The 25,075-nt window shown below is 42.9% G+C and overlaps 1 protein-coding gene across 1 annotated transcript; it reads left to right on the forward strand.

The window, feature by feature from the left end:
* The first annotated feature begins 4,071 nt into the window (after positions 1–4,071).
* GNAT2 (G protein subunit alpha transducin 2) lies at positions 4,072–24,013 on the forward strand. The gene is made up of 8 exons (XM_063140656.1): positions 4,072–4,189; positions 12,735–12,777; positions 13,408–13,549; positions 14,957–15,114; positions 18,730–18,858; positions 19,641–19,770; positions 22,752–22,905; positions 23,806–24,013. The coding sequence occupies exons 1-8, from the start codon at positions 4,072–4,074 to the stop codon at positions 23,994–23,996; spliced, it is 1,065 nt and encodes a 354-aa protein (XP_062996726.1). The 3' UTR covers positions 23,997–24,013.
* Positions 24,014–25,075: the final 1,062 nt, after the last annotated feature.

Raw genomic sequence — 25,075 nt, forward strand, 5'->3', positions numbered from 1 at the left:
CGAGTGTTCAGAAAATATAATGTCCCTGTAGCAGAAGTGCAACTTGAAAGGAGAATTGACCTGTGTGCAACAAATAAGAGACAAATGCACCATTATGGTGCCAAAAAAAAAAAAAAAAGTTGTGCAGAAGGCCCTGAGAAACTGTCACCTCCCCAGGTCCCATTGCAACATCTAAAAACTCCACTACAGATGTTAACCACCGTTCAATGCCAAAGGTCTTCTTTCCTTTTGAAAGCCCGGAAGCAAAGCAACTTTCAGCAGGTGCCGTTTTTCTTGTTGCAACAGTGGGAGACACAGAAGCTTTGGAGCTTCTATCTTTCTCACAGCACTTAATGTGACAGAAATCCTTTCCCTTTTCAAATATAGACACCCTAATGCTGTTCGCTCCTGTGATCCCACTCCCTAACCCAGTGGTGAGGAACCGTAGGCCCGTGCCATGCTCCCTTTCCTTGGTCCCACTCCTTTCCTCTGACCACCAACCACTGGGTGGTGTTCCATCTTTCAAAAGTCACACCTTGGAAGCTTCCTGCAATTTGAGTACCCAATGGTCACCCAAGGGATGAATATGCCCTTCACTACTTGAGCTCAAATGTAACTGTGTCATAAAGCAAGCAGTTCATTATAATAATTAGGCTACTGGCACAATATCTTCAGACTCCTATTAGCACAAACGTTATTTGAGTTGGTTGGATGTTAGTGTAGGTGCTCAGCCAAATGAGCTCCCTCTCAGGATATGAATGAAATTAACCAGGGGTCGTTGTGAGATAGGAACCAGATAGACAGACCTTTAGGAGACCTTTAGATCCCTTCAGCTGATGCAATATGCATTGTGCATTTTTAAGAAGCATGCATTTATATGCATAGAAGCATTTAACATCACTTATTTATTTATTTATTTTATTTAAAACATTTGTATTCTGCCCTATATCATTAAGATCTCAGGGCGGCGTACATCACTTGAAATTTGGCCTTTAATGAAGCTCTTTCTTTCTTGTTATACTGTCCAGCTTAAAAAAAAAGAAGAGCTAAGGTTGGATACTGAACCAAATGAGAAATATAAAATAATGTGTGTTAAACAGTACACTGCAAATAGCTGTCCCATAACTTAGGAGAGTGAGTCTCAAGAAACCTTTGCATTCTTTATGAATGGTGTCCTGCTATATTGTGGGGTGGGGGGAGGGGAGAAGTACCAACTAAAGTCCAGTTAGCTGAGTTGTTTGTGTGACCACATTTCAAGGAAGGAGTTCCCCCACTACACATGTCTCACCAAGAGAAACTGACTAAACTGATGGCGTCCTTATCTGGACAGAGATAGCCTAGCTACAGTTATCCATGCTCTGATAACCTCTCATTTGGATTACTACAATGCGTTATACGTGGAGTTGCCTTTGAAAACGGTCCGGAAACTTCAGCTGGTACAAAATAGGGCAGCATGTTTACTAACAGGGACTGGCCAATGAGACCACATCACACCAGTCCTCTTCCAGCTTCACTGGTTCCCAGTCCAGGTCCGGGCCCAATTCAATGTGCTGGTATTAACATTCAAAGCCCTAAACAGCTTGGGGCCAGGCCATCTGAAGGAACGCCTCCTCCCATATGAACCTGCACAAACCCTAAGGTCATCCTCAGGGGCCCTTCTCCATGAGCCTCTGCCAAAGGAAGTGAGGCAGGTGGCTACTAGGAGGAGGGCTTTCTCTGCTGTGGCACCCCGGCTGTGGAATGAGCTCCCCAGAGAGGTTCACCTGGCGCCTACACTGTATTCCTTTTGTCGCCAGCTGAAGACCTTTTTATTTTCTCAGTATTTTAACACCTAATTTAACTTAAATTGAAACTTTGCTTTTTAATTCTGTATTTTAATCTATATCAATTTCTGCTGTGTGGTTTTATCCTGTTTGTGCTTTTTATATTGTATTTTGTATTTGTGTTTTTAGACTGTTGGTTGTTTTGTTGTGCTTTTCATGGTTTTAATTTTTGTGAACTGCCCAGAGAGCTTTGGCTATTGAGCGGTATAAAAATGTAACAAATAAATGAAAAATACATACATACCCGGATCTGCACAAAGTCTGTTTCCTGCACGTCTTGGTATTTTATCATCAACCTGCTTTCAGGTTTCCTTCTCAAAGAAAACAGAAGTAAAAGAGAAAAGCCTGCAGAGAGGTGGTTCAAATGGTAACCATAATCAGAGTCAAAGGTGAAAAGGCACTTGGCCAATAGCAGCTGCGGGGGAAGTGGCTGGAGATAACATTGGGCAGTGTGGTTCTCAGACCCTGCTGAGAGCTCTCAGAGGGCCTCCCCAGGGCAGAGAGCACAGAGATCTCCTGATCCTTCTAGAGCTGCAAGCCTCCCCAAAAGTAGGAGCTTGCTGCAGGAGGGGGAAGGGAAGGATTTTGTGAGCCAAGCTAACACGTTAAATAGCTTAAGTGGCAGGATGGAGAGCAGCATGATTAGTGTGTGCAATTCTTCTTTCTGGCATTTAAGGATTAAACTCACTTCTTACTCACCTCAGCAAATTATGCTATTCCTCATAAGGAAGATAGCAGCAAGGAGTGGGGGGAGAGAGAAATACCCCATGGTTAGTTTGTTGACTTTATCCCAGCCAGCTCTTGTGACCAGAAATACACAGGCGCAAGCCACAGCCCACACTGCTTCAAAGGCCACTGCTTGCTTCTAGGACCGGGCTCAGCAGCTCCATGGTTTCTAGGGCCTTTGGGCAAAGCACCCCTCCCCCAGTGAGTCGACCTTCTCACCGCCATTGTCACTAGGTTCTATGGCTCCTCCTCACCCTCTTTCTCGCCATTGCGACCACTTGCTTGCTTGACACGAGGAGCCATTCTTGCCAGCGGGCCCTGTGGCTTCGTGAGCCCTGGGCAGGTGCCCAACCATGTCGGCCATTGGCAGGTTCCCTGTCTAGAACTAAGACAGAAGTTAGCTTCCTTTCTTCAATGCAATCTGCAGCAGGAAAAGCACAAACAAACCAAAAAACAACAACAACCGCTCCATCTTTCCTAACATGATAAACAAAACATCTATTTTGATATTTGCACGTCTGGAAAAAGCTCACTTTAACACAAGCTCTGTGGATGGCAAAGCCAGGCTCATGATAGCTTCCAATGCCTACCTTCCCAGCAGCAGCTGCATATGCTTGGTTCTCCTGCCATATGCATCTGGCTGTAAGTAGGAGAGGGGGAGGAGGCCCTGCCACCCTTTCCAGATGAGAAAGAGAATGCTGTCAGAATCTTATACTCTTCCTGACCATGCGTGGGGGAGAATAGCAAGGGAACATAAATAGCTGCATCCAATTACACTTGCATTCCAATGATGCCATCTACACAGTCCCTAAGTGGCACCTGTTGGGGATAACTGCTATTTGGTTTACTGGGTTGTAGCTGCCAAAATGGGGATACTAGCACATATACATTTAGTCTTCAACTAATACTTATGTTTAAGCTACCTTCCTCATCAGTTTCTATTTCTAAACATTACCTAACAGGCCTCTAGAGGAACAGCAGGAGGGGGAGGAGCAGAGACTAGGCCTCATTGCTTGGGATTCAGAACTTTGTCAGTAGTTGTTGTAGTCCTGGCCTTGCATGTAGGTAGAGAGGGCAGTCCCCTGTTACATAACCACCTTCTCCATACCGCAGGGCTTGGGTTCAATGTTCCTCTTTACCCGTCATTAATCTTTGCCATCTTGGGCTTTTTATAATTGGATTCCCCAGGTCACATGGTGAGATAAAAAGTCCTCAATCCACCGTAACAAAATTGGGTTATCCATGAAGACTTAAGAGTAGGAGGAGGACGGGGGAGAAAGAGCACAGAGCAAGGTGAAAGGCTTTGATGCTACCTTCTTAGCAGTCCTGGACCAGCAGCCTTTGGGCATACAGCTCTGGAGCAAGGCAGCTCCGTGGAGCACCTTCGTTATCACACCCTGGAGGGTTCGCCATAGATATTTTGTTTTGGTCTCTCTGCTCCCCACTCAACAAGGGGTGAGTGGACCAATCTGAAGAGCTGGAAGAAACAAAAGAGTTAGAGGAGCTCAAGGAACAGGAGGAGGAGGAGGAGGAAGAAGGTGAGATGGGGAGTGGAGCAAGTGCTGAGGATAAGGAACTTGCCAAGAGGTCCAAGGAATTGGAAAAGAAGCTACAAGAAGATGCAGACAAAGAAGCAAAGACAGTCAAGCTGCTACTGCTAGGTAGGTGTGTTGTAACTGGCCACTCAACCTTACGTGGGGCACCTTTGGCTGTACTAGGGGAGGTGGGGTGCAGGCGGAGCAAAATGGGTGGTAGAAGATGGTTGTGTTTAGAGCTACCCTGACTGCACATTTTCTTAATGTACATACAGCCCATGAAAAATTCAGGGGTGAGATCCCAGCCATTCTGTATCAGTGGCAGCAGATGGAATGGGAAAGCCCTTGTTTTCAGTAGGGCATGCACACAGAAAATAAATGGTGATGTGTCTTTCAGTTCTGATTTAGCCAAGAAGCAGATAGCATGAAGGCAGCTACACTGTGGTATGTTGTTTTCCAAAGCAAGCTTGAAGAAGGGCCAGAAGACACACAACCTATGGTTGACATTGCTGCCAGGCAACAAACCATTGTAGATGGCCAAAGACATTAGAGAAGGGAAGGGAAGCAGATTGACCCAAGCGTCTTTCAGCACACAAAAAGAAACGTAGTTTAAAAATAAAAACTGGAGAATATATTTTCCTAAGTAGCACCAGATGGTTTCTCATTAGCTTGATGACTTCCTAAGTCAGCCGATTAGCAAGAGCACAGATAGCTCAGCGCATTGGATACAGCAAGAGGTCACAAACACCCTCTCCAGCAAAGCAGTCCGGGGTGCCCCAGTTGTCAGAAGAGATTAAGCATCTCCAAGAAGGACTTATGCCTAGAGGAGAGATGACGGAAGCTATGGCCTAGGTTTTTGCTTGTTTGTTTTAGGATGGATCTGCCAAACTTTGTCACAAAAATTTCCCAGCACAAAAAGAGGTGGTAAATTGATCTGGCTTGCAAAATAGAGTGATTTATTCTGGGCTAATTCCCTAGCCCCTTACATATAGAAAAAAATAGTCTAAACATCCAGTATGAAGGACTATAACCACAACTGGCTTTGCCAAAATAATGTGCCCTGAGCTGGTTATTTAGCCAATCTTAGCTTTACTTTCACCACCAGCACTTAAGGGCAGTTGTGAAGCTCAGGAGGTTGAAGCTGTAATGAGATATAGCTACAGTTTGTATGTGTGAACAGTGAAACCCTTCCAGATCCTTAGGTCTTTGGTGCAGAAGGAAAAGTATGTTATATACTCATCCTGTCTTGCTTCCTTATAGGGGCTTTAAAAGCTGGTATGCTGCAAAAATAGGCTTTTGAGTCACAATAGCTGCAATGTTTTCTCCTTTTATTTTGGTGCTGCTTTAGAGGGAAATGTCCTTGGTATAATCTCTTTGCTGGAAGAGATCGCCTCCAAGTACTCCGATTGAGTCCAAGCTGGGATTTTGCTCTCTGCATGGTTCCTCTCTGTGTGCGTCCTTTTCGTCACTAGAGATAGAGCATGAAAGGAGTATCCACAACTCTTGTAAACCGCCCAGGGAGCTTCAGCTATGGGGCAGTATATAAATAAATAAAAATACTGCAACAGACCAGTGGCCAAATGCTTCACTGCTAATTCAAGACAGTTTTATTGGAAGGACACAGTAGGTTGGATCCAGATTTAGTTATACTTCGAGTAATCCCACTGGAATCAATTGGAGTTAAGTTATTCATTTGTTCATTTTATTTATTATATTTCTAATCCTCTCAGTAAATAATGTTCCCTGGACAGATCAGTTGGGATTTCAATTGATTGTCCCATTGATTTCAATGGATATGTATTGGATTAAATCCAGTGGTTGTTTTGTTTTTTTAAGTTATAACTCCCTGTGATGCCAAAGGTTCCAGCTTCTCAGTCTCTTCTGCAGTGTTGAGCTTTTTCCTACTTCCTCACAGCTGACCCTGCAGATCAGCTCTTTTTATGGCTACAGACCTTCCAAGCATTAACTGTGATGCGCTGCGCACTTACGAGTTTACATCCTCCTGAGCTCCTGATTGCATGGATGAATTCATCTGGATGATACCCAACTGTGGCTCTCTCCTAGCTGTGAGCTCAGTTTCCTTAAACTAATCTAGAAAGTGAATGAGTGGGAAGAAAGTTGCCAGTGAAGATTTTATAAGAAGAGGCAGCACAAAGAACATTTGAGACAGGGGAAAGCCCATGGCTAAGGAACATCTCCCAGCCATCTGTGGTAAACATGTTGTCCCTGTTAAAGTTGTGGATGACTTTAGGTGAAACTGGGATGTAGAAAAAAGCAGCAGTGAACACTTTGGTCTTGGGCAAAGGAAAAGGAACATCCTGTGATAGCACATTTGAGAGTGGGTTGAAAAGCACAGGCCTCCAGGCAGAAAAACCTAGAGCAGCCTTCACCAACCTGGTGCCTTTTGGATGAGTTTGAATACAATTCCCAACATCCCCAGCCAGCATGTCCAATGGCCATGGTGTCTGGAGATGAAAGGAGTTGTAGTCCAACACATCTGGAGCTGGAGTGGCCATGTACCCTATTTTACAGAGGACAGTCCACTCTTTGAAAGAATAGTCCACTCTTAGAAGACTATTCTCTGTTTAAGAAGTGTACTGTAAAGATAAAGAACCATAAGAAGGAAGAAAGGGGACATCACACTGCCTGTCAACAACACTTGGACAGCAGTCTTCCACACTATGGTGAGATGTACTGTGTTTTGATCTAAATTGTAATCAATTATTCCTACATTCTGCACATATAAATTAGCATAAGCACACGTTATCAAAGTCCTCTTTTTTTGGCAATTCATCAGCAGCCACCCTATCCGGAAAGCACCAGGTTGGGGAAAGGTAGCCTAGGAAATATATGAACATAGACACCACTCTAAGGGCAGAGAGTCTATTCACCCATCCCACCACGGGGGATTCAGAGACCAAGATAAGAACACTCCTGGCAACCTCCATACAGTGGAAAATAGTGCTGCCGCTACTGCTCTTCAGCTTAGCCAACTCTAAGCTGGAGGAATCGGAAACCACAGCTCTTAGCAGCTATGGCTTGTTGGAGGGCTCTTCATGCACAGGAAGGAAACACTTTCTTATGCCCTTACTCCTACTTAGTGGCTTCTTGAGATAGCATTTCCCTAGGAACAACAACAGTAAGGATCAAATAGGTGAAGTAGCATAAATAAAATAGTAGTCCCTGTGCAGGCAAGTTGCAGGTTCCCTGTCTTTTTGCAGCAGGGGTTCATCCAGGTGACAGCAGGGAGGTTGGGATCAGGGCACTTAAGTCCTAATTCTAAGCAGCTTCCTGTTTTGGAATAAGCTGCTTAAAGTGATGAGATGAGGAAATGTTACCATGGCTGCAGAAGAAGACTGAAGGGCAAGAGGAGGAGGAGGAGGCAGCACAGTTAAGACCAGGGAGCCTTAAGAATCCACACAGCCAGCCTAACACACCTAGATTGCAAAGACCAATTGATCTGGAGTAAAATATGAACCAGCACTGGTAAAGTTAAGATATGAATCTATGCTGAAGTGTTAAGAATATCGTGGTATTTATATAGACTTATAAAAATAGAAACATGAGATCACTATTTTAATGGCCCACATCTCAGCTGGGAGCTGTTGGCCCTTACTAAAACTGGAACTGAAGCTTTTCATAAGGATGATTACACAGGTGGGGGGACATTTCCAGTACAATCCAATGCATGTCTAATCAAAAGTAAATCTGATTTAATGGGGCTTACTTCCATGTAAGTGGGGATAACTGAATCCTTGCCTGGCTCCTTTTGCCTCTTTAGAAACAAAGAAAAGGAACATGTACAGTGATGGTACCAAGAACACAGAGAACTCTTGTCCTCTAAACAGGGCTGGCCCTACCATTAGGCCAAGTGAAGCAACAGCCTCAGGCAGGAGATGCCAAGGACCAGCAGGAGCAGCTTCCTGGTCCTTCTTCCTGACCTCTGGCTGTTCCCGTCTGCCACACAACCTGTTTTGGGCCCCCTAAATTTGTCTGTTGCCTCATGTATGAGATTCAGCTGCCGATCCAGTCAACTTCTGTACATGGGCTGGAGAAGGGGGTGCCATCTTGTCTTTTGCCTCAGGCAGCAAAGTGCCTTGGGCTGGCCCTGCCTCTAAAAGCTCCACCCATTTTATTGCATGCTTGTTACTGGGCACTCACAGATTCCTCGGAAATAGCTCACATGACATTGTCTGCCTCTCACACCCCTTCTGGTCTTCTTGTGCCGCAAGAAAAACCAGAAAAACACCAAAATATTTTTTAAACCGAAGTTGCGTCTCTCTCCTGCTGTGTGTGGGAGAAGCAGCATGTTCACAACGAGGAACTGAATGGCTGTCATGCACCTTGTTTAATTCCTGTTTGAAAACAGGAAGTAACTGAGTGTCCACGGAGAAGCGACGGTAGCAAACGTTAGTCAGCGTTTCTTCCAAGGTGTGATGGAGCTTTAAACAGGTGATGTTGGAACCGGGGCTCACAAGGATGCATCCCCTGCACATTTTGATCAGCAGGCATGCTGACATCATCTGCCACTCTCCCCAGAATTCCCTGTCCCCTCTGAGCATAGCCACAATTCTCACAGCAACTAGGGAGGAAATTAATTCTCCAAGCAACAATATGTTCCCAGTTATGATTTTGGGGTGGCTTGGTCTTGAATGAGCCATGTAGGCCCATGAGCTTTACAAAAGACCTGCTCATGAAAACTGCTTGAATTGTTTTTCTTGCCATGGCTCAACCCAGCTGCCTGAATTTCGGGCTCTCCCTGGGGGCATGGCTGTGGGGTTTGTCATGTTGAGCCCTTCAAAATTACCACCACAACCACTGGTTGATACACAATACCGGGAGGAAGGATCAAGGTAGGAGGAAAGGCGAGGCGCTTCAGAAATGGAGAAGTCAAGAATTAAAACAGGGAGTGGATACAGAAGGGTCTGTTATATGGTTGCGTGCTATGCACAGCATGTGGAAGCACCATACAGCGATCTGCCCTACCTCCAATTGTATTCCCATGTTAACTCACTCCTTCGTAATTACTTTGCCTCTTTCTTTTATTGCCTCTTGTAGCAACTGCCACAGTCATTCCTATTCTCCTTTCTTGCACTTCATGCTGGGAATAGCATGACTCGTACTCTTTTGCCAGGAATAAAGGCATATAAAGAATGCTTCATTTCAGAACATTTTCTGTCCACAAAGATAGCAACAGAGACATTGCCCCAGGACTGGAGAGCAGAAGGGTTATACACTTGGGCTTCTGCCATCAGCCAGGGGACCTAGAGCCACTGGGAGGCTGCACCCCAACATCCCAGGAATAACCTCAAGCCAAGAGGAGACCACCCTGGGCCGTTTTATGAGGCAGAGAAGCAGCAGCTGCAGGAAGCCCCCTCCCCCCTCCCTGACAGAAAGAACATTCAGCTCAAACAAAGGAAGTGGAAAGAACACTCTGGTCCCCTCCATTGGCCCAGAGAACAAGAGCCTCAGTCAAACAAGAAAACCAGCAAGTGCAGCTCACCATCTTTTTCCGGTTTTCAAAAACGGATCTTCCTCTTCTTCCTTTTCCCTCCACTCCCCTTCCCTTGCATGTCCTTTTGGTTTGCAAGTCTGGTGGCAGGGCCTGCCTCTGTCTTTTATTTTATTGATATGAATTGGTTTGGGAGATTATCCTTGTCTGAAAAACAGGATAAAAATTCAAACAACAACAGAGGGGGGGGGGGAGATTCTCAAAGTCTCCCTACTGCTCCTTTAACATAATACTTGGTGCTCCAGCAATAATGTATTATTAAACAATTAACTGTTACCAGGGAAGTGTCCTGTTCTATAAAGGGCAGTCTTTTTTTTTTTTTAACCTGGGAGCCACATAGTTCCACAGCCTTCCCTAAACAGGTGCTCTCTAGATGTATTGGACTGCAACCCCATCATCCCCAATCAGTATGGTTAAGGACGTTTTTTTTAACCCCTTGCTTAGTGCCAGGAGGAGCTTCATCATTTGAGGGAAACAACACTGATAGTGTTGCCATAATTCCCAGAAATCCAAGTATTAACCCTGATCCAGACCTTTTAGCAGATGCTCTGATAAGCATACAATGTAGTACAAATCTAAACACACACACACACACACACCATAGTAGCAATAAAACACAGGAAGATGAGATATTTCTTTGCAGTGAATAAACAAGAAAGAGTTTCCACTCTTTGTTCTGGGCCATGGAAGGAAAGCATCTTCCACTCTGATTGGCAAAGAAGCGCACCGCTTTCATTGGGCTAGGAAGGGGGGCAGGCTACCACTTAGAGGAGTGATATTGGTTTTACTGCTTCACATATTACATTTTAGCAAGAAAATATTACACACCCACAGTAATTCTTGCTGTTTATAGCTGTAGTCACAGCATACACGCGTTATGTTTAAGAAGAACATGTAGCTGCTTCACAAGTTACAGTTTTGGCACACTTGCTCCAGATCTGTAGTCAGTAACTGCTAAAAGGGCTAGTCTACACTTGCAGCAAAATGAGGTGGGAGAATAAATTGCAAGGTGATGGGTGCCATTTTGTCATGCTTGCCCACATACATATTTTTTAATTCTCTGCAAGTAATTTTTAAAAGACTAGCACTTCAGGTAGTCTTTTAAACCTGGTCCTTACAGTGCTAGCTTTTCTAGTTGCAGCAGTGAGTTATTTTTGGTTTGGTTTTAACACAGGAGAGGAGAGCATTTAAAAAATAGAATTGCCACCTACAGTCTCAAGTAGTACTGTCCTTTAAAGCCCCCCAAAACACTTACCACTTCATTCTGCTGCATGTGTAGACTAGGCCTAATAGATGGAGCCCTTAAGAAGAATGATGTAGGAAGAAAGATTATTACCTCCAGTAGGACATATTTCTGCTTGATGTACAAATAGTGCATTGACAAGTCAGGTCCAACAGGAACAGGTTGTATTGCAGCTATAAATGCAGTTGCAGACAGAACTTAAGTATGAACAATCCATGTGCCAGTAGACAGCTTTGGAACTCCTTTTAGTGTCAGGGTTCAGCTTTAGGATATGCAAAGTGGTAATAGGAGGATGACCATGCAAAGACTGGCCTGCTCTTACTTCTGTGCAAGACTTTGTCCTCACAGATATCCAAGATGGGACTTCAAAGCTGGCTTGAGCCTCAATACTGTCCACTACTGCATCCAGGGAGGTATTATAAAAATTCAGGGTCAAAGTGAATTGCAAGGTCTCCCATAACATTTCAAGGAGCATGTCTCAAACCCTTTGGATGGTGATATTCGCTAGATGACATTCCTATTTCTATCCATTTTCCTCCTTCCTCTTCTTCTTCTCCAACTTGCCTACCCATCTATATCTCATCCATCTCTTTCAACATGATTGGACTATCGAATTAAAAGTCTGAACTATGTACACAGGATCTCCCACCCTCTGCCTTTCAGATGTTTCAGTGGATAGAAACACAAATAAAGTATGTTAATTTAGCACATCTAGTGACATTTTCCACTCCAAAGGCTCCTGTGCTGCTGCTGTAATATTTAATAGGTCACCCTTGGTGGTGCTTCAGATGATATAGCAGCCAACCTGCTCAAGTCACAGTCCATGTAAAGACTCTGCTCCCATACTAATCAGAGGAGGAAGTTTTTCTGAGATCACAGACTGCTCCTCATTCATAGAATGGGAAGCCACAGAGGAGGGCAACCAGGATGATCAGGGGTGTGGAAACAAAGCCCTATGAATAGAGACTGAAAGAACTGGGCATGTTTAGCCTGGAGAAGAGAAGACTGAGGGGAGATATGATAGCACTCTTCAAATACTTGAAAGGTTGTCACACAGAGGAGGGCCAAGATCTCTTCTCGATCCTCCCAGAGTGCAGGACACAGAATAACAGGCTGAAGTTACAGGAAGCCAGATTCCAGCTGGACATTAGGAAAAAACTTACTGACTGAAGGAGCAGTACGACAATGGAACCAGTTACCTAGGGAGGTTGTGGTCTCTACCACACTAGAGGCCTTCAAGAGGCAGCTGGACAGCCATCCGTTGGGTATGCTGTAGGATAGGGTGACCATATGAAAAGGAGGACAGGGTTCCTGTATCTTTAACAGTTGTACTGAAAACAAAATTTCAGCAGGTGTCATTTGTATATATGGGGAATCTGGTGAAATTCCCTCTTCATCACAACAGTTAAAGCTGCAGGTGCCCTGCCCTCTTTTAAATCTGGTCACTCTAGTATAGCTCCTATTCCTGCATTGAGCAGGGGGTTGGACTTGATGGCCTTATAGGTCCCTTCCAACTTTACTATTCTAAGATTCTAAGGCCTTAGCTAGACCTAAGGTTTATCCCGGGGTCATCCCTGTTCATGTAAATGACACACAGGGGATCCCGAGTGCAGGCAGAGACGACCCCAGGACAATCCCGGGATAAACCTTAGGTCTAGCTAAGGCCTAAGTCTCCACCTATGCATATATACCACCAATATGAGGAGGTCACCCACATTTATTAGCTCAAGTAAGCCAGGTGATATAATGTCTGAATCTGTTGCCAGCTGTGAACTTAGCAATGGAAAGTAATTCCAGCAGGAAAACAATAAATAATTCAGAACGAACTCAAAATGCTTCCTGTTGTCAAGTGATCGGCCTGTATGTCCTTTAACCATAATTCTGGCATCAACCTATTTCCTTTTACTCTTTTCCAGGTGCGGGCGAGTCAGGCAAGAGTACAATTGTCAAACAGATGAAGTGAGTACCACCTGGGAGATGGGGATCAGGAGCCCAGAGACACGTTGTGTTCTTGAGCATTTTTTCTTCCAGGTGCTCTCTCACATCAGCCCAGTGAGGGACATTTATAGGCACTTTCACAGTGTTGTTGGCAACAGGATTGGGCTGAGGCAAATAACTTAAACAGATTATGGAAGGCTTAAAACACAAATAAAAATAGCATTTACTTAAACCAAGCTAGGACAACAAGGAGCAACTGTTTGCTTCATAAACTGACCCTGAGTAGGATAAGGAGGAAATTCCTTTTCATACTACAGCATCAACATCAATTTCCCTGTATGTGGTTTAAATAACTCCCATAATAAGTCCAAGGATAGCAATTTCCTAAGCCCTGTGAAATGTGTATGCAAATGAAAGCATAACAAAGACAAGCGCAGCTCAGTTACCCTTTCTTTAGCACTGTCAGAGTTGGAAGGAGGTTTTACTCCCCCTTTCATGGTATCATAGACTAGGTATGTTGACTTTTTCCATACAAGTGAAGAGCTGCCATTCATTCTTGTTTACCTCTATGAAAGCAGGGTAAGTTTAAAATAAAACCTACAGTGATATTTCACATAAGGGGGGTTGTGTTTCTCTCTCTTCTTACCACAGGATTATCCATCAAGATGGTTACACGGAAGAAGAATGTTTGGAGTTCAAATCGGTCATCTATGGCAACATTCTACAGTCCATCCTGGCCATCATAAGGGCCATGACCACTTTGGGGATAGATTATGCCGAAGCAAGCCGAGGGGTCAGTAGCACCGTGCCTCCTTAAGCCATTGAGGTTGACTGGAAGTGTGGGGTGGATGGAAACAGAGCACGAGCAACTCCGGAAACCAACTTTCCCTAACCTGGCCTCCTTCAAATGTGTCGAACTGCAACTCCCATAATTCCCAGCCAGCATAATTCCAAGCATGCTGGCTGGGAATTATGGGAGTTGCAGTTCGACACATTTGAAGGAGGCCAGGTTAGGGAAGGCTGCTGAAAACAGTTCCACGTTCTTGCACAGAACGTGATTGTGTATTGATCAGGCTGTGTGCACTGTAGTTAATTTGATGTGAGAAAGAAAGACTACTATGAATGTGTCTTTATTCATGTTCAAGGCCAATATATGGTTTAGCGTACCCATGAAATAGGTGTGCCACTGCCACTAGATAGCCTCCTATTTATATTTCCATGAGATGTTTAAAGGAAAAAAATAGATATAAAAAGGAAAGAATATCCCAGCACCAGAACTGTAAAGTTTAGTGAAGCAGTGATCTCAACGGACTATGCTGCACACTTTAGCTAGTTTATAACCTGCCTAGAAAACCCAGGCAAGATGGTTTCATGCTTCCTGAGGCTGAAGCAGCTATTGGATTGTGCCACCTAGTGGTTAAAGAAAACCTTTTGAGAGCATTACCAGTCTCCTGTCAATGGAGTCACACGAACCCATCCATAGAATTATGTCAGGAAAGACCTCAAATGGCATCTAGGTTGTGTCTACACTTAATTTACTTGTACTTGGCACAATTAATAGTGGGGAGCTAAGTACTTATTTTAAACGATACAGTGCAGTATTGGTGAAAGGCTGCCGAGACCCCCTCCAACACCTGATATTACTGGAAAGATGCAATGAAAGATGTAGACCACTTGCAGAGACTGTGCTAAGATGGTGCATCCATCTGAGCAGCAACATGGAAATGCAGGTACTCTCCTTGTCCAGACTTTCTTCTAAGGGAAGATTCCCTAGATGTTAGCATCTCCTACAGATGCCAATATCAATCTTCACATAATACTCCATGAAAGAAGATCCCACAACTTCAGTAGACAAACCTCTGATCAGCCATAGGAGATTTCTTACATTGAATTCAAAGCTGATTTATAGCCATTTGGACTTCTTACTTCCTATCTTTTCCTCAGAGGATCCAGTATTTTTCCTATCCCCCAGCCCACCCCTTTCTCCATCTTTATCCGGTTTGATGCATGGCCTAAAAGGAAAGCTGTTTCTGCAAGTCACCAAGAAAAAAAAGATGAACTTTCCAATTATTTGGGAGGGGATTTTTTGTGTGTGTGTCCTCAAGACCAAACATAGATGCGATTCAACCTTGAACCCCATGTTCTGTTATCCCTCAAGTCACTGAAGCTTGATCCTCTTATGGGCTGTCTCTCTTTACAGGATGAGGGCCGACTGCTGTTCAACTTGGCTGACTCCATTGAAGAGGGAACCATGCCTCCTGAGCTAGTGGATTGTATAAAGAAGCTATGGAAAGATGGAGGTGTACAGGCCTGCTTTGAGCGAGCAGCTGAGTACCAGCTCAATGACTCTGCTTCATAGTAAGTCTGTCCCTGCAGTTGCATCAATAGGAAGATCCTAGTGGGGAGAGGAGAGGCTATATTGCTAGCCCAAGGGATTGCAATAAAAAGTTCCATCACACCAGTGTTATAGTCTGCTGTCGTGGTGAATTGCATGCAAAGGATTCAGATGACGTCGACCATGTCCTGCTGTGATTGTGTTTCTCCACACCCCCTTTAGTGACATATTTTGGTGTGCAGAAAGTCCAGTTCTTCTGGTAATGCCAAAGCACACTGCTCAAATTTCAACCTTCCCCAAGCTGGTACCCTTCAGAAAGTTTGGGGCCATTTCTTTCCCTTGGTCCTACTATGGTCCCCTTCTCACAGCTGCTGCTTCTTTGTGGTGGGATCCCACAGCTCTGCAAAGAATGTATGAATATTCCAGCAATTTGGATAGGGCTGTTTATACTAACCTTTCCCACCTTGTTGGCATCTTCTCTCCCCACTAGGGATCCTGGTCAGTGAGAATGACCCATGCAATCAGACCCACCCATTGGGTTGGCCTCTCTAGCAGCGTGATATTATGTCGAAGGAGGGAAGGAAGATAGTTTATTACATTAGCAATCAGCCATCAAATAATTCAAAAAAGTAAACATTAAATGTTTTAAAATTCCATATGGCAAAATAAATTAAAATAAAGGCATCACAGCAAAAACAGTCTGACTACACCTAGACAGTTGTTGTACAGAGGGCAAGATTCCCAGCTTTGTCGAAGGAAAGACGCTCCCCTGAAGCTGGCAGAGGTGAATGATAAGAGCATGTGTGCTACCTGCTCACTTTGCATGGAATGAACAAGAAGAGGAGGAGCATAACAAAGGGTTCCGTTCGTTTATTTATAAACTGCTCTATATCCAAAAAAAGAAAAAGTTTCCAGTGTAGTGAACAGTAAAGGAAAAAGGAATAAAAATACAAAAGAACAAAAACAGTGACAATATGTTGCACAGGCTCTTCAAGGCCACATCATGAGAGGTCCTGATTGCCCTATAGTTGTGCCATCCAGCACAACCAAAGTTACCAACCGTGCAGTTGGATGAGGGGTCCAGTGCAAATGGTGCGAGTCAGATGTGCACTGGACTCGCAGATCTGTAGAAGTGCAGATACAGCCCACCATGCCTGTGCTATGCCAAATTAACAGTTACACGAGCTGTATGCAGAGTTCATGCAGAGAGGAACTCAGAGGCTGGCCCTCAATAGTTAAAAAAACCTCCCTTCTGTTAGGGCACATCATCACATCACTAACCTGAGTGCCATTGATTTCAATGGGTCTATTCTAAGTTGAGTGCAATCTTGATCTTAGCTGCTACTTAGATATGGTTTCAGTTTTAAATTGTTCCATTCACAAATTCTTCAGGAAGGGACAGGCTAGAAACCACAAATGGGTGGGAATAATTTCTAGAGCTGTGCACAAGAGGCCTCTCAAAATTCTCCACCCTATTTGTGGATAGAGAAATTGCAGGGTCAATTTCACCGAATTTCTCCAGGAGGAGGAGAAATTCTCCAACCATTTCTCACAGGTAGGCATCACCATTGGCAAGGGCTGTAGAAGAGCTTCTTAATTTTTTCTAACGGTTTTGTGGGGGGTGTGTGTGTTGCACTGCCACTGCAAGTGGCAACAACATCAACTCAGTTGGCAGCCTGGCCCCCATTTTGTATCCTCCACCATTCCCCATATACCTACCATCACTCCAGGGCATTGAGGGGAGTGAATGCAGCCGCCACAAAAAATAATGGTGAAGAAAATGTGGTAAAAAATGTGAAAAGTGTCCTTTAATTTTGAAGAGGTAAGAAAAGAAAAATCCCAGGAATGTCCTGAAAGTTTTTGTCCCCCATAAAAAAGACTTCCATTTTTCTGTTTACTTCTCAGGATATTTTTTAAATTTAGTTTGAATGCGTGTTGATGGTATTTTTGACCTTACCTAATCACTGTAAGGTGGCTGAGGGTACTGTCTATATTTTTCTTTCTATTACATATTTCACCATTGCTCTATAGTCTCCCAGGCTGCCTGCACTTCCTGATTCGAAAAGGCCCTATGGGAGGAATAAATTTATGATGTGGTCCTCTGGGCGAGAAGTGCAGGAAGCCAAGGGGGCTACAGACTGTCAGAGAGATGATTGTACAATGAAAGGCAGGACACTCACACACTTCTCAACCATGTTAGTAAGGTAAGCAAAAGAACCCTGAACTAAACCCATGAGAATTTCTCTGAAATTTATTCTCCTTTGAATTTCTTTTTGAAAGGAATTTCTTTTCTATCAGAGTGAATGAGAATGGTCGAAATTGTCATGGGAGAAATTTTCAGCACAGCACTAATAATTTCATTTCATTTACTACACTTCATTTATTACATTCCTATAGTATCCAATTGCCAAAGTTCTCTGGGAGGTTTACAAAGATAAACTAATTTTTAAAAGCCAGGAAGCTTAATTTTTCAGTAGAGTGGTCCAAAGAGAATGGGATATTTCCAGATTAATAGCCTTCAATAAGTACAAATTCAACTCTTAAGTCAGTGGACATTTTTGAATGAATTCACAGCCGAAGGGATATGTGTTTCAACTAAGGATGCGAAAAAGAACAAGGCAAATACATCCTGTTAGTATTTTGTGTATTTTGTAATCCAAAGCTTAAACAAAATGTCCATCATCAATGGATTCCTTGCTGTAGATTATATTAGGTCATTGAATTTATTGTGTAAATGGCCTTGGGATACAAACAAACAATGTCCTCCTATGTATTTTAAACCTTAAACAGGTTTAAAATTGTTTTTAATACTTGTGCACTGTTACCTGATCACTTCAAACAAATATGATATGAGCTCTACTTGCAACTTATTCTGTACGATTGTATAACTTCTTGGGGAAGTTTAGGACCTTGGAAGCCTATTGTACAAGCTGCGTGCACAGGAAACAATACCATTTCCTACTGGTAGAAGAGCTGTCCTTTTGCTTTTTGCTAATATTAGCATTAAAGGTTTGAAACACAGGCTGAAAGAGTCTATTAAAAGGGGCTTGCATTCGTTCTGCAAGAAGCAAACAGCTGTAAACTTAAATAGATCAAGCTGAACAGTACAATAAACTGCAAAATAGTAACTTCCAATAACTGCGCAATCCTTTTGGTAGCTCAGTGCAAATCCACTGGCAAATACTTGTATGTCTTTGAGGTTAATGCATTAATGAAGAGTTAACTGTTGTTCATGAGTCCTCTTCAACCCATTATGTTCAGTAGGAAAATGTTTTGAGATCAGTTCCCAGCTGCTCTCATACAATGGCTGAATATTCACAATGGCCAGCATTTTCAGCCACTTGGCTCTAAACCTCTATGCCCAAACCTTATTTTATTTAGTGATTTATTCATTTGTTTCATTTTTAATCTCCCAATAGTTGGAGCCTTTAGGAGGACACTATTCAGCTAAAATAATGGTAATGGTTTGAATCTGCAAGTTCTGAGTTCAAAACCTGCTCAGCCATTAAGGCTATAGGTAGCTTTAAGAAAGCTTGGCGCCATATCTATGAAATGGAAATACAAATGATTTACCCACCAATTTATTGTTGAGGATGAACAAACTTCATTGTAAACTACTTTTCCATTTTCTTATGCAGCTACTTGAACCAACTGGATAGGATCACAGCCCCAAACTACCTCCCCAATGAACAGGATGTATTGCGATCACGAGTTAAGACCACAGGAATCATAGAGACAAAGTTCGGTGTCAAAGACCTCAACTTCAGGTACACAAAACTCCTTCAAAGTATCCTCTACCTAATCCATTTGTTGCTGCAACCAATTTTCAGCATGGATACATTTTATTTCTTAATTCTAGACTACCTTAAGGATTCCCTTCTCCTGCATATCCTCTGTACACTCCATTCCAACATCTGAGGTCTGCTCAGTCAACCACCAGCAGCTGAGGAACAGCAGGTGTCTGCTACTACAAAGGCACTCTTAGTACTGGCTCCATCTCCCAGAGAAACTTGTCTGGTCCCAACACTGAGTACATTCAGGCAATGGAGGCTGATGGCTCTGATATCAGTGGGGTGGTGAATTCGCTCTCGGTTTCAGTCAGAACTCTAAAGAAGCTATCCAAGGTGCCACTGACATTGGAGTCACCAGCCTCCACTGCATTCAGGCCCCAGGGAACCATCCATCCTAGCTTTTCAAAAAGGCTCTTTGGAATTTATGATTTTTATTGTTTACTGTTTTTCTGTTGCTGCAGAATTTTATGGAATATGCTGCTGGGGTTATTTTTTTTCACCGAAGAAAAAGTGAGACATATGTTTACTAAATATCTATTTTGCCAACCTGCGTTGCTTTTCCATTTCACAGTATAATCTTCATGCTTTCATTCTAGACTGTTGCATTATACGTCTTTTAACCAGCCTGACAGATAGTAAAAGATACACCCTTTTTTCAGTTCCAAGCAACTGTTTATTTAAATGACGCTTTCCCCTCTGGTGCATTGTTTCAAATGGTGTGAGATTAATGCCACAAACCTCGGCTCTTTCTTCTGCAGGATGTTTGATGTAGGCGGACAGAGGTCAGAACGCAAGAAATGGATCCACTGCTTTGAAGGGGTGACCTGCATCATCTTCTGTGGCGCTCTCAGTGCTTATGACATGGTGTTGGTAGAAGATGATGAAGTGGTATGTTTTATAGCTCAAATGTTGTGGGGATCAGGGATTGCTCCACTTTCAAGCATGTCTGCCTCTACTCTGAAATCCAATAGCCACACAGGTTCAAACACACCATCAGCCCCCTAGTCCCACAAGAAGGTGCAGTGATGCCACAATCTGACCCGCTAAAAGCCCTGCTCCAAGCTAGCAGAACAGAGAGAGGGAAATTACAGAGCCTTGAGGGAACTTAGTGGTTTGTTTGCTACATTGTGCTGCTCTGATGCAAGTCCCGGAAGAAAAACATTTGCCTGACATTTGCTTAACCCCTGCCTGAAATTAAATGTCTCTCTGTAAGCAGTTAAAGAGTTGGGAGCTAGGATTAATTCACGCAGAACAGCAACATCCTAGAACCAGTTGATTCCAATGCTCCGCATGCACTTGGATTGGGGAGAATCCCATCAGCTTACGTCAAAGGTGACATCAACAGGGAGAGGGCAGGACAGCCTTTAAAAAGCACAAGAACAGGAAGCAGAACTCCATCCCTGTTTTTTCAGGGTTCCTGCAGGCCAGAGAGGGAAGGTCATCTGATCACTTTCTTTAAAACAATGAGAACCAGGAACACCCTGTTGATTCCAAAAAGGGAAATGTGGGTGGTGAGAGCTTCTCCATTTTGCAAGATCTGTAAGTCTCACACTAATGAAGGTATAGAAAAGTGTTCTCTTCACCAATAGGATTAGTCGGTTGAAAATCTAACAAAAGAAGGGGCAAGCACACCCAGCAAGTTGCACAAAATTCTTTAAAATGTGCATGTTTCAGTTGTTTGACCCTACAGCTGGTTGCAATCTCTCCATCAAGACCAATAAAATGAGAGAAGGAAGCTAAAGATGACTTGGCAGAAAAGCTATCAGCTGCTTTCTCATAGTCCAATGTAAGCAAATCTGGTCTCCAAGCACAGAGAAAAACGAAGCCTGCTGCAGCTTTCTACTGAAATGAGGGAACTATTTGGGAAATTCCACTCAAGTATAACTTGTAGAGCTCTCTTTCAGACTTAAAGAGATCATGACTCTGAATGGGGACATTCGCCGGAAACATTCTCTCCATGCTCTGGAATTAGGAGGGGCAAAATCATAAAAAGTGCAACTTTCTAAGGCCTGACAATAGCTTCTGGAGCAGCCTTCTGCAACCACAGCCTCTAGATGTGTTGAACTAGAACTCCCATCATACCCAGTTGGCATAGGTGCTAGCTGATGTAAGTTTTAGTCCAACACATCTAGAGGATGCCAGGTTGGAGACTAGCCAGGGTTAGTTACTCTGGAGAATTCCAATAGTAAAAACTTTGGCTAAGAGTAGTAGGCAGATGGTGGTAAAACAGCAAATTGAAACCTGTCAATTCTGCTGTGAGATCAGATTGTTGTTGTTGTTGTTAAACTAAAAGACAAAGTGGTGTTTCAGAAAAATACAGCAATTAGAATGAAGAGGGAGAATAGATAGATGTATCAACCACTGAGCCAAATTGCTTAGAATTAAGATTAAGATTACCTCTGAAAAAGTGCACCTATTGCGTTCCTGTGTTTTTGGTCACATTACTCTATACAAGAACTTTACATTTATAACCTGAGCACTTCATTTAAAACATCATGGGCTGGATCCAGACTTGTTCTACCCTGAACAGAAAGGCTCCTTCTGTTTATAGAGGTCCCCACTGGATGGAAAGGAGCTGGCAGTTTTCACCAATTCCCTTTCTCCTGCAGCCCCTCCACTCCCCCCACTCCAATGTTCTGGATGGTCCCCTAACCCAATGGAATCATGTGCAAGTGTAGATAGGGCTGCAGGAAATTGGCAGAAAACACTCTGCCTTCTTCACCAGAAGGTGCATCTCTTGAGCAGAACGCCGCTAGGGGGAAATCGGAATCCCACCCTTTATTTGATGATCAAAAGTGGTATTTTCTCTCTTATCGGCTTTCCACTGCATTTTCATCAAGATTTTTTTAAAGGAGAGGTCCTCTGATTTGAGATTTGAAAAAATTAAAAGAAACATGAGCGTAGTATCCAATACTGCCCCTGCACTACTGGTGCAATGGGAACTTAGCGGGTCTCAAAGTCAGCAGAAACAAGCTGAAATACTCATTTCCAGAAGGGTGCAGATCAGCAAAGCTCACTGAAGGGAGCTCCGTTGACCAGGCCCATTCGAGAAACAACTGTTTCCACTCATTTCTGGGGTTGTTTTTAGAAGCACAAAAGCCCCGTTGCACAAGTCCTGCAAGTGCAATGAAACTAGCGGAAGTGGAGTAGCCTCACTGGATACTAACCCTAGCAATTTCGTATGATGGGTAGGCACATCTGTAAAAAAATTTCTGGTCTCATGGGCACATTTCTAATGAACAAAATCCCCGTGTCTGTTGTCCTCTCCACCATGCACTCCAAAACTCTCCACTTTCAGCGCTCCCCACCACCTGGAATCTCTGTCCCTCACCATACACCTTCCCCAGTCTTCTTCCAATCCGCTGACTTCCTGCTTTCAGCAGTGCAGAGGTAAGGTAGATAGTGAGATCACAGTTAAGGGCTGAGGAAGGCACATTAAGGGGGCATAAGGGAGCCTTGGCAAGCACCATCAGGGATGGTGCGAGCACCATGTTACCGATCCCTGACATGTGATATATTAACTTACATCCACTCATTCATTTTCTTTTGAAAAACCAAGGATATTTCTCATGTTGTTTATTCCTAGTCCTACCCTTTCATGTCCACATACCCATTTTATTTATATAGAATGTTTTTTGCTGTACAGATGGGAATAAGTCAAGGTAAAATTGAAGCTTTGATTCAGACCTTGACAGTGATTCAAGTCACACTGCCCTGTCTGTATGTTTTTTAATACACAGGAAAAGCCCAGAGTGGAAATAATTGAGAAGCATTTGGGGCTAATGAAGATGTTTGTAAATGATGGTATCTTCAGATTTTGCACAAAATCTTTCAGCTTCATTTTTTAAAATGTGTGGTCTTCTCTCTAGAACCGCATGCATGAATCTTTGCATCTGTTCAACAGTATATGCAACCACAAGTTCTTTGCTGCCACCTCCATTATTTTATTCCTAAACAAGAAGGACCTCTTTGAGGAAAAGATCAAGAAAGTACATCTCAGCATTTGTTTCCCAGATTATGATGGTGAGTTGGTCAAAACACTCCTTTTATGAAAGCCAAAGTAATTAGATCCAAGAGCTGGTACACAAATGACATGTTTCGTACATGGATGCATGATGGTGTAGGAACACCTAGTATATTATTGTCATGCATAAAATGATCTGCTTTACCAGTCATTTCTAGCCCCATATATCATCCACTGTAGAAATAGTGTTATGTATTAATTTTCCACTGAGCTACACATTCAGTAATTTGAAACTCAACTCCCAATGCAAGATCAACCCATTTAGGAGACAATCCTTTGATTTTTTAAAAAAACCTCTTGCTGCACCAAAGTCAACACAAGTAGAAAAAAAGGTTATCTTAAAGTGGTGTGTTTTCAAAAGTTACACACAGACACATTCCAAAATATATTCTATATCATGTTTACTATGAATGCTACTTCCTATCCTAAACCGTTTTCATATGAAGAGCACTGGAGGAGCACAAGCATTTTCATTGGTTTGTTTCTTACCAAGACCTGCTTCTAAAAGCACTGGTAGAAAAAAAGGTGTTCAGGATTGTCATACTAAATTTATATAAACATTCTTGTCAAACAACAGAATAAGCTCTTAGTCAGGGACAAAAATGCATGGCTTTGGATCCTAAGAGTGGAACTCAGCTCATGGGATGCTCCCACTGGTAGAAGGAGATTTTTGCCATTTCCCTAAAAATCTGCTCCAGCGGGTTGGAGACTGTCTGGAACAGTGTGGGAAGTGATACAGGGGAAAGGGGGAATCTCCCGTTCCCTTACACCAGCATGAAACTGGAACAAAGGCTCTTTTATAAGAAAGCAACTCAAGATTCAACCCATATACTGTAAAATAAGCTATATACCTTTCAGCAACATTTCCATCCTTTCCCTTGTTTCCTTTTTATAAACAGGCCCCAATACATTTGAAGACGCAGGCAACTACATCAAACTTCAGTTCCTCGATCTGAACATGAGAAAAGATGTGAAAGAAATCTACAGTCACATGACTTGTGCCACAGATACACAGAACGTCAAATTTGTATTTGATGCAGTCACAGATGTCATCATCAAAGAGAACCTCAAGGACTGCGGTCTCTTCTAAGACTTCAGTGTTTTAAAAGGTAATTTCCATTCTATGCCATGCTTACACCTGAATTTGCATTTAATTTTATTCCAGCAGCCCAAACTTGTAAATATTAGTTCTACAGAAACCTGAAGCACTTACTTTAGCAGCATTTTTCACTTTAGCAAGTTTAGGAACTCGTTTTAGGAAGAACTTTCCCTTTGAATTACAAGAACTTGAAAAATGGTTCTGAATTAAAAGTGTGAGCTAACCCTGAATTTGGTTTTCCCAATTCCCATGTAGATGAAGTAAACTGGCCACTCTTCCTAGTTCATTAACTACATTTGAATGTCTGTATATACAACAACATTAATCAAGAAATCTCAAGTACATCCCTAATAGCTAGCAATAAACCTAATCTGCAGTAGGATGTTCATGTAGACACAAATTGTACATTAAGTGCCCTGACTTTTCAGATCTTTTAACTACCTGACATTATAATTTGTTTAATGGGTTTATAATTTGTTTAATGGGTTTATATATATTTATTTCTGCAAAAACATGTTCTGCTTTACATCAACAGAGGTAGCTTCATGCCTAAATTCTTCTCAGAGCATTTATTGCCTAAGCAGGTTTGAAGATATGAACACAATTAGAAAGCAAGAAAATATTCATGGAGGGAAGTGGTTCCTCTGTGGTCACATACTCCTGCTGCTGCAGTTAAAAAGGAACTAAGTAGGAAGAGCAGGAGCCACACCTTTTGAGCATATGTGCCAAGGGTAGGGGATGAGCTCCTGCCAACATTCAGCTCACCTCCAGAACATTCTTATGAGCCACAAAGACCGTGAACACCTCTCTGTTGCTTGCTAAACTCAGAACTGCGTCACACAACCCAATCTCAAGGCTAGTATTTGACAAAGGGTTTGAGAGTTTTTACACAGAACTAAAGTTTTGACATTGATGTAGCTAATTTACCCAAGCATTTTGGGGATTAAGCCAGTTTATATTACATATCTTTTGCAAATACCTGTGCTTTGTTTTAGAATCAAAATATTTTAATGTAATTTGATTTCATTTCTCAAAATACTTTTTCACCTTCTTCGTTAATTAGGAAAAAG

The sequence above is a fragment of the Elgaria multicarinata genome, chromosome 1 (genome assembly GCF_023053635.1).
Source record: "Elgaria multicarinata webbii isolate HBS135686 ecotype San Diego chromosome 1, rElgMul1.1.pri, whole genome shotgun sequence".
Lineage (NCBI taxonomy): Eukaryota > Metazoa > Chordata > Lepidosauria > Squamata > Anguidae > Elgaria > Elgaria multicarinata.

Excerpts from the sequence above, each read along its gene's own strand:
- GNAT2 (XM_063140656.1), top strand. The coding sequence starts at position 4,072 with ATGGGGAGTGGAGCAAGTGCTGAGGATAAGGAACTTGCCAAGAGGTCC. Across the intron at positions 13,550-14,956 it reads ATGCCGAAGCAAGCCGAGGG|GATGAGGGCCGACTGCTGTT; the intron begins GTCAGTAGCACC and ends CTCTCTTTACAG. Across the intron at positions 18,859-19,640 it reads GTCAAAGACCTCAACTTCAG|GATGTTTGATGTAGGCGGAC; the intron begins GTACACAAAACT and ends TTTCTTCTGCAG.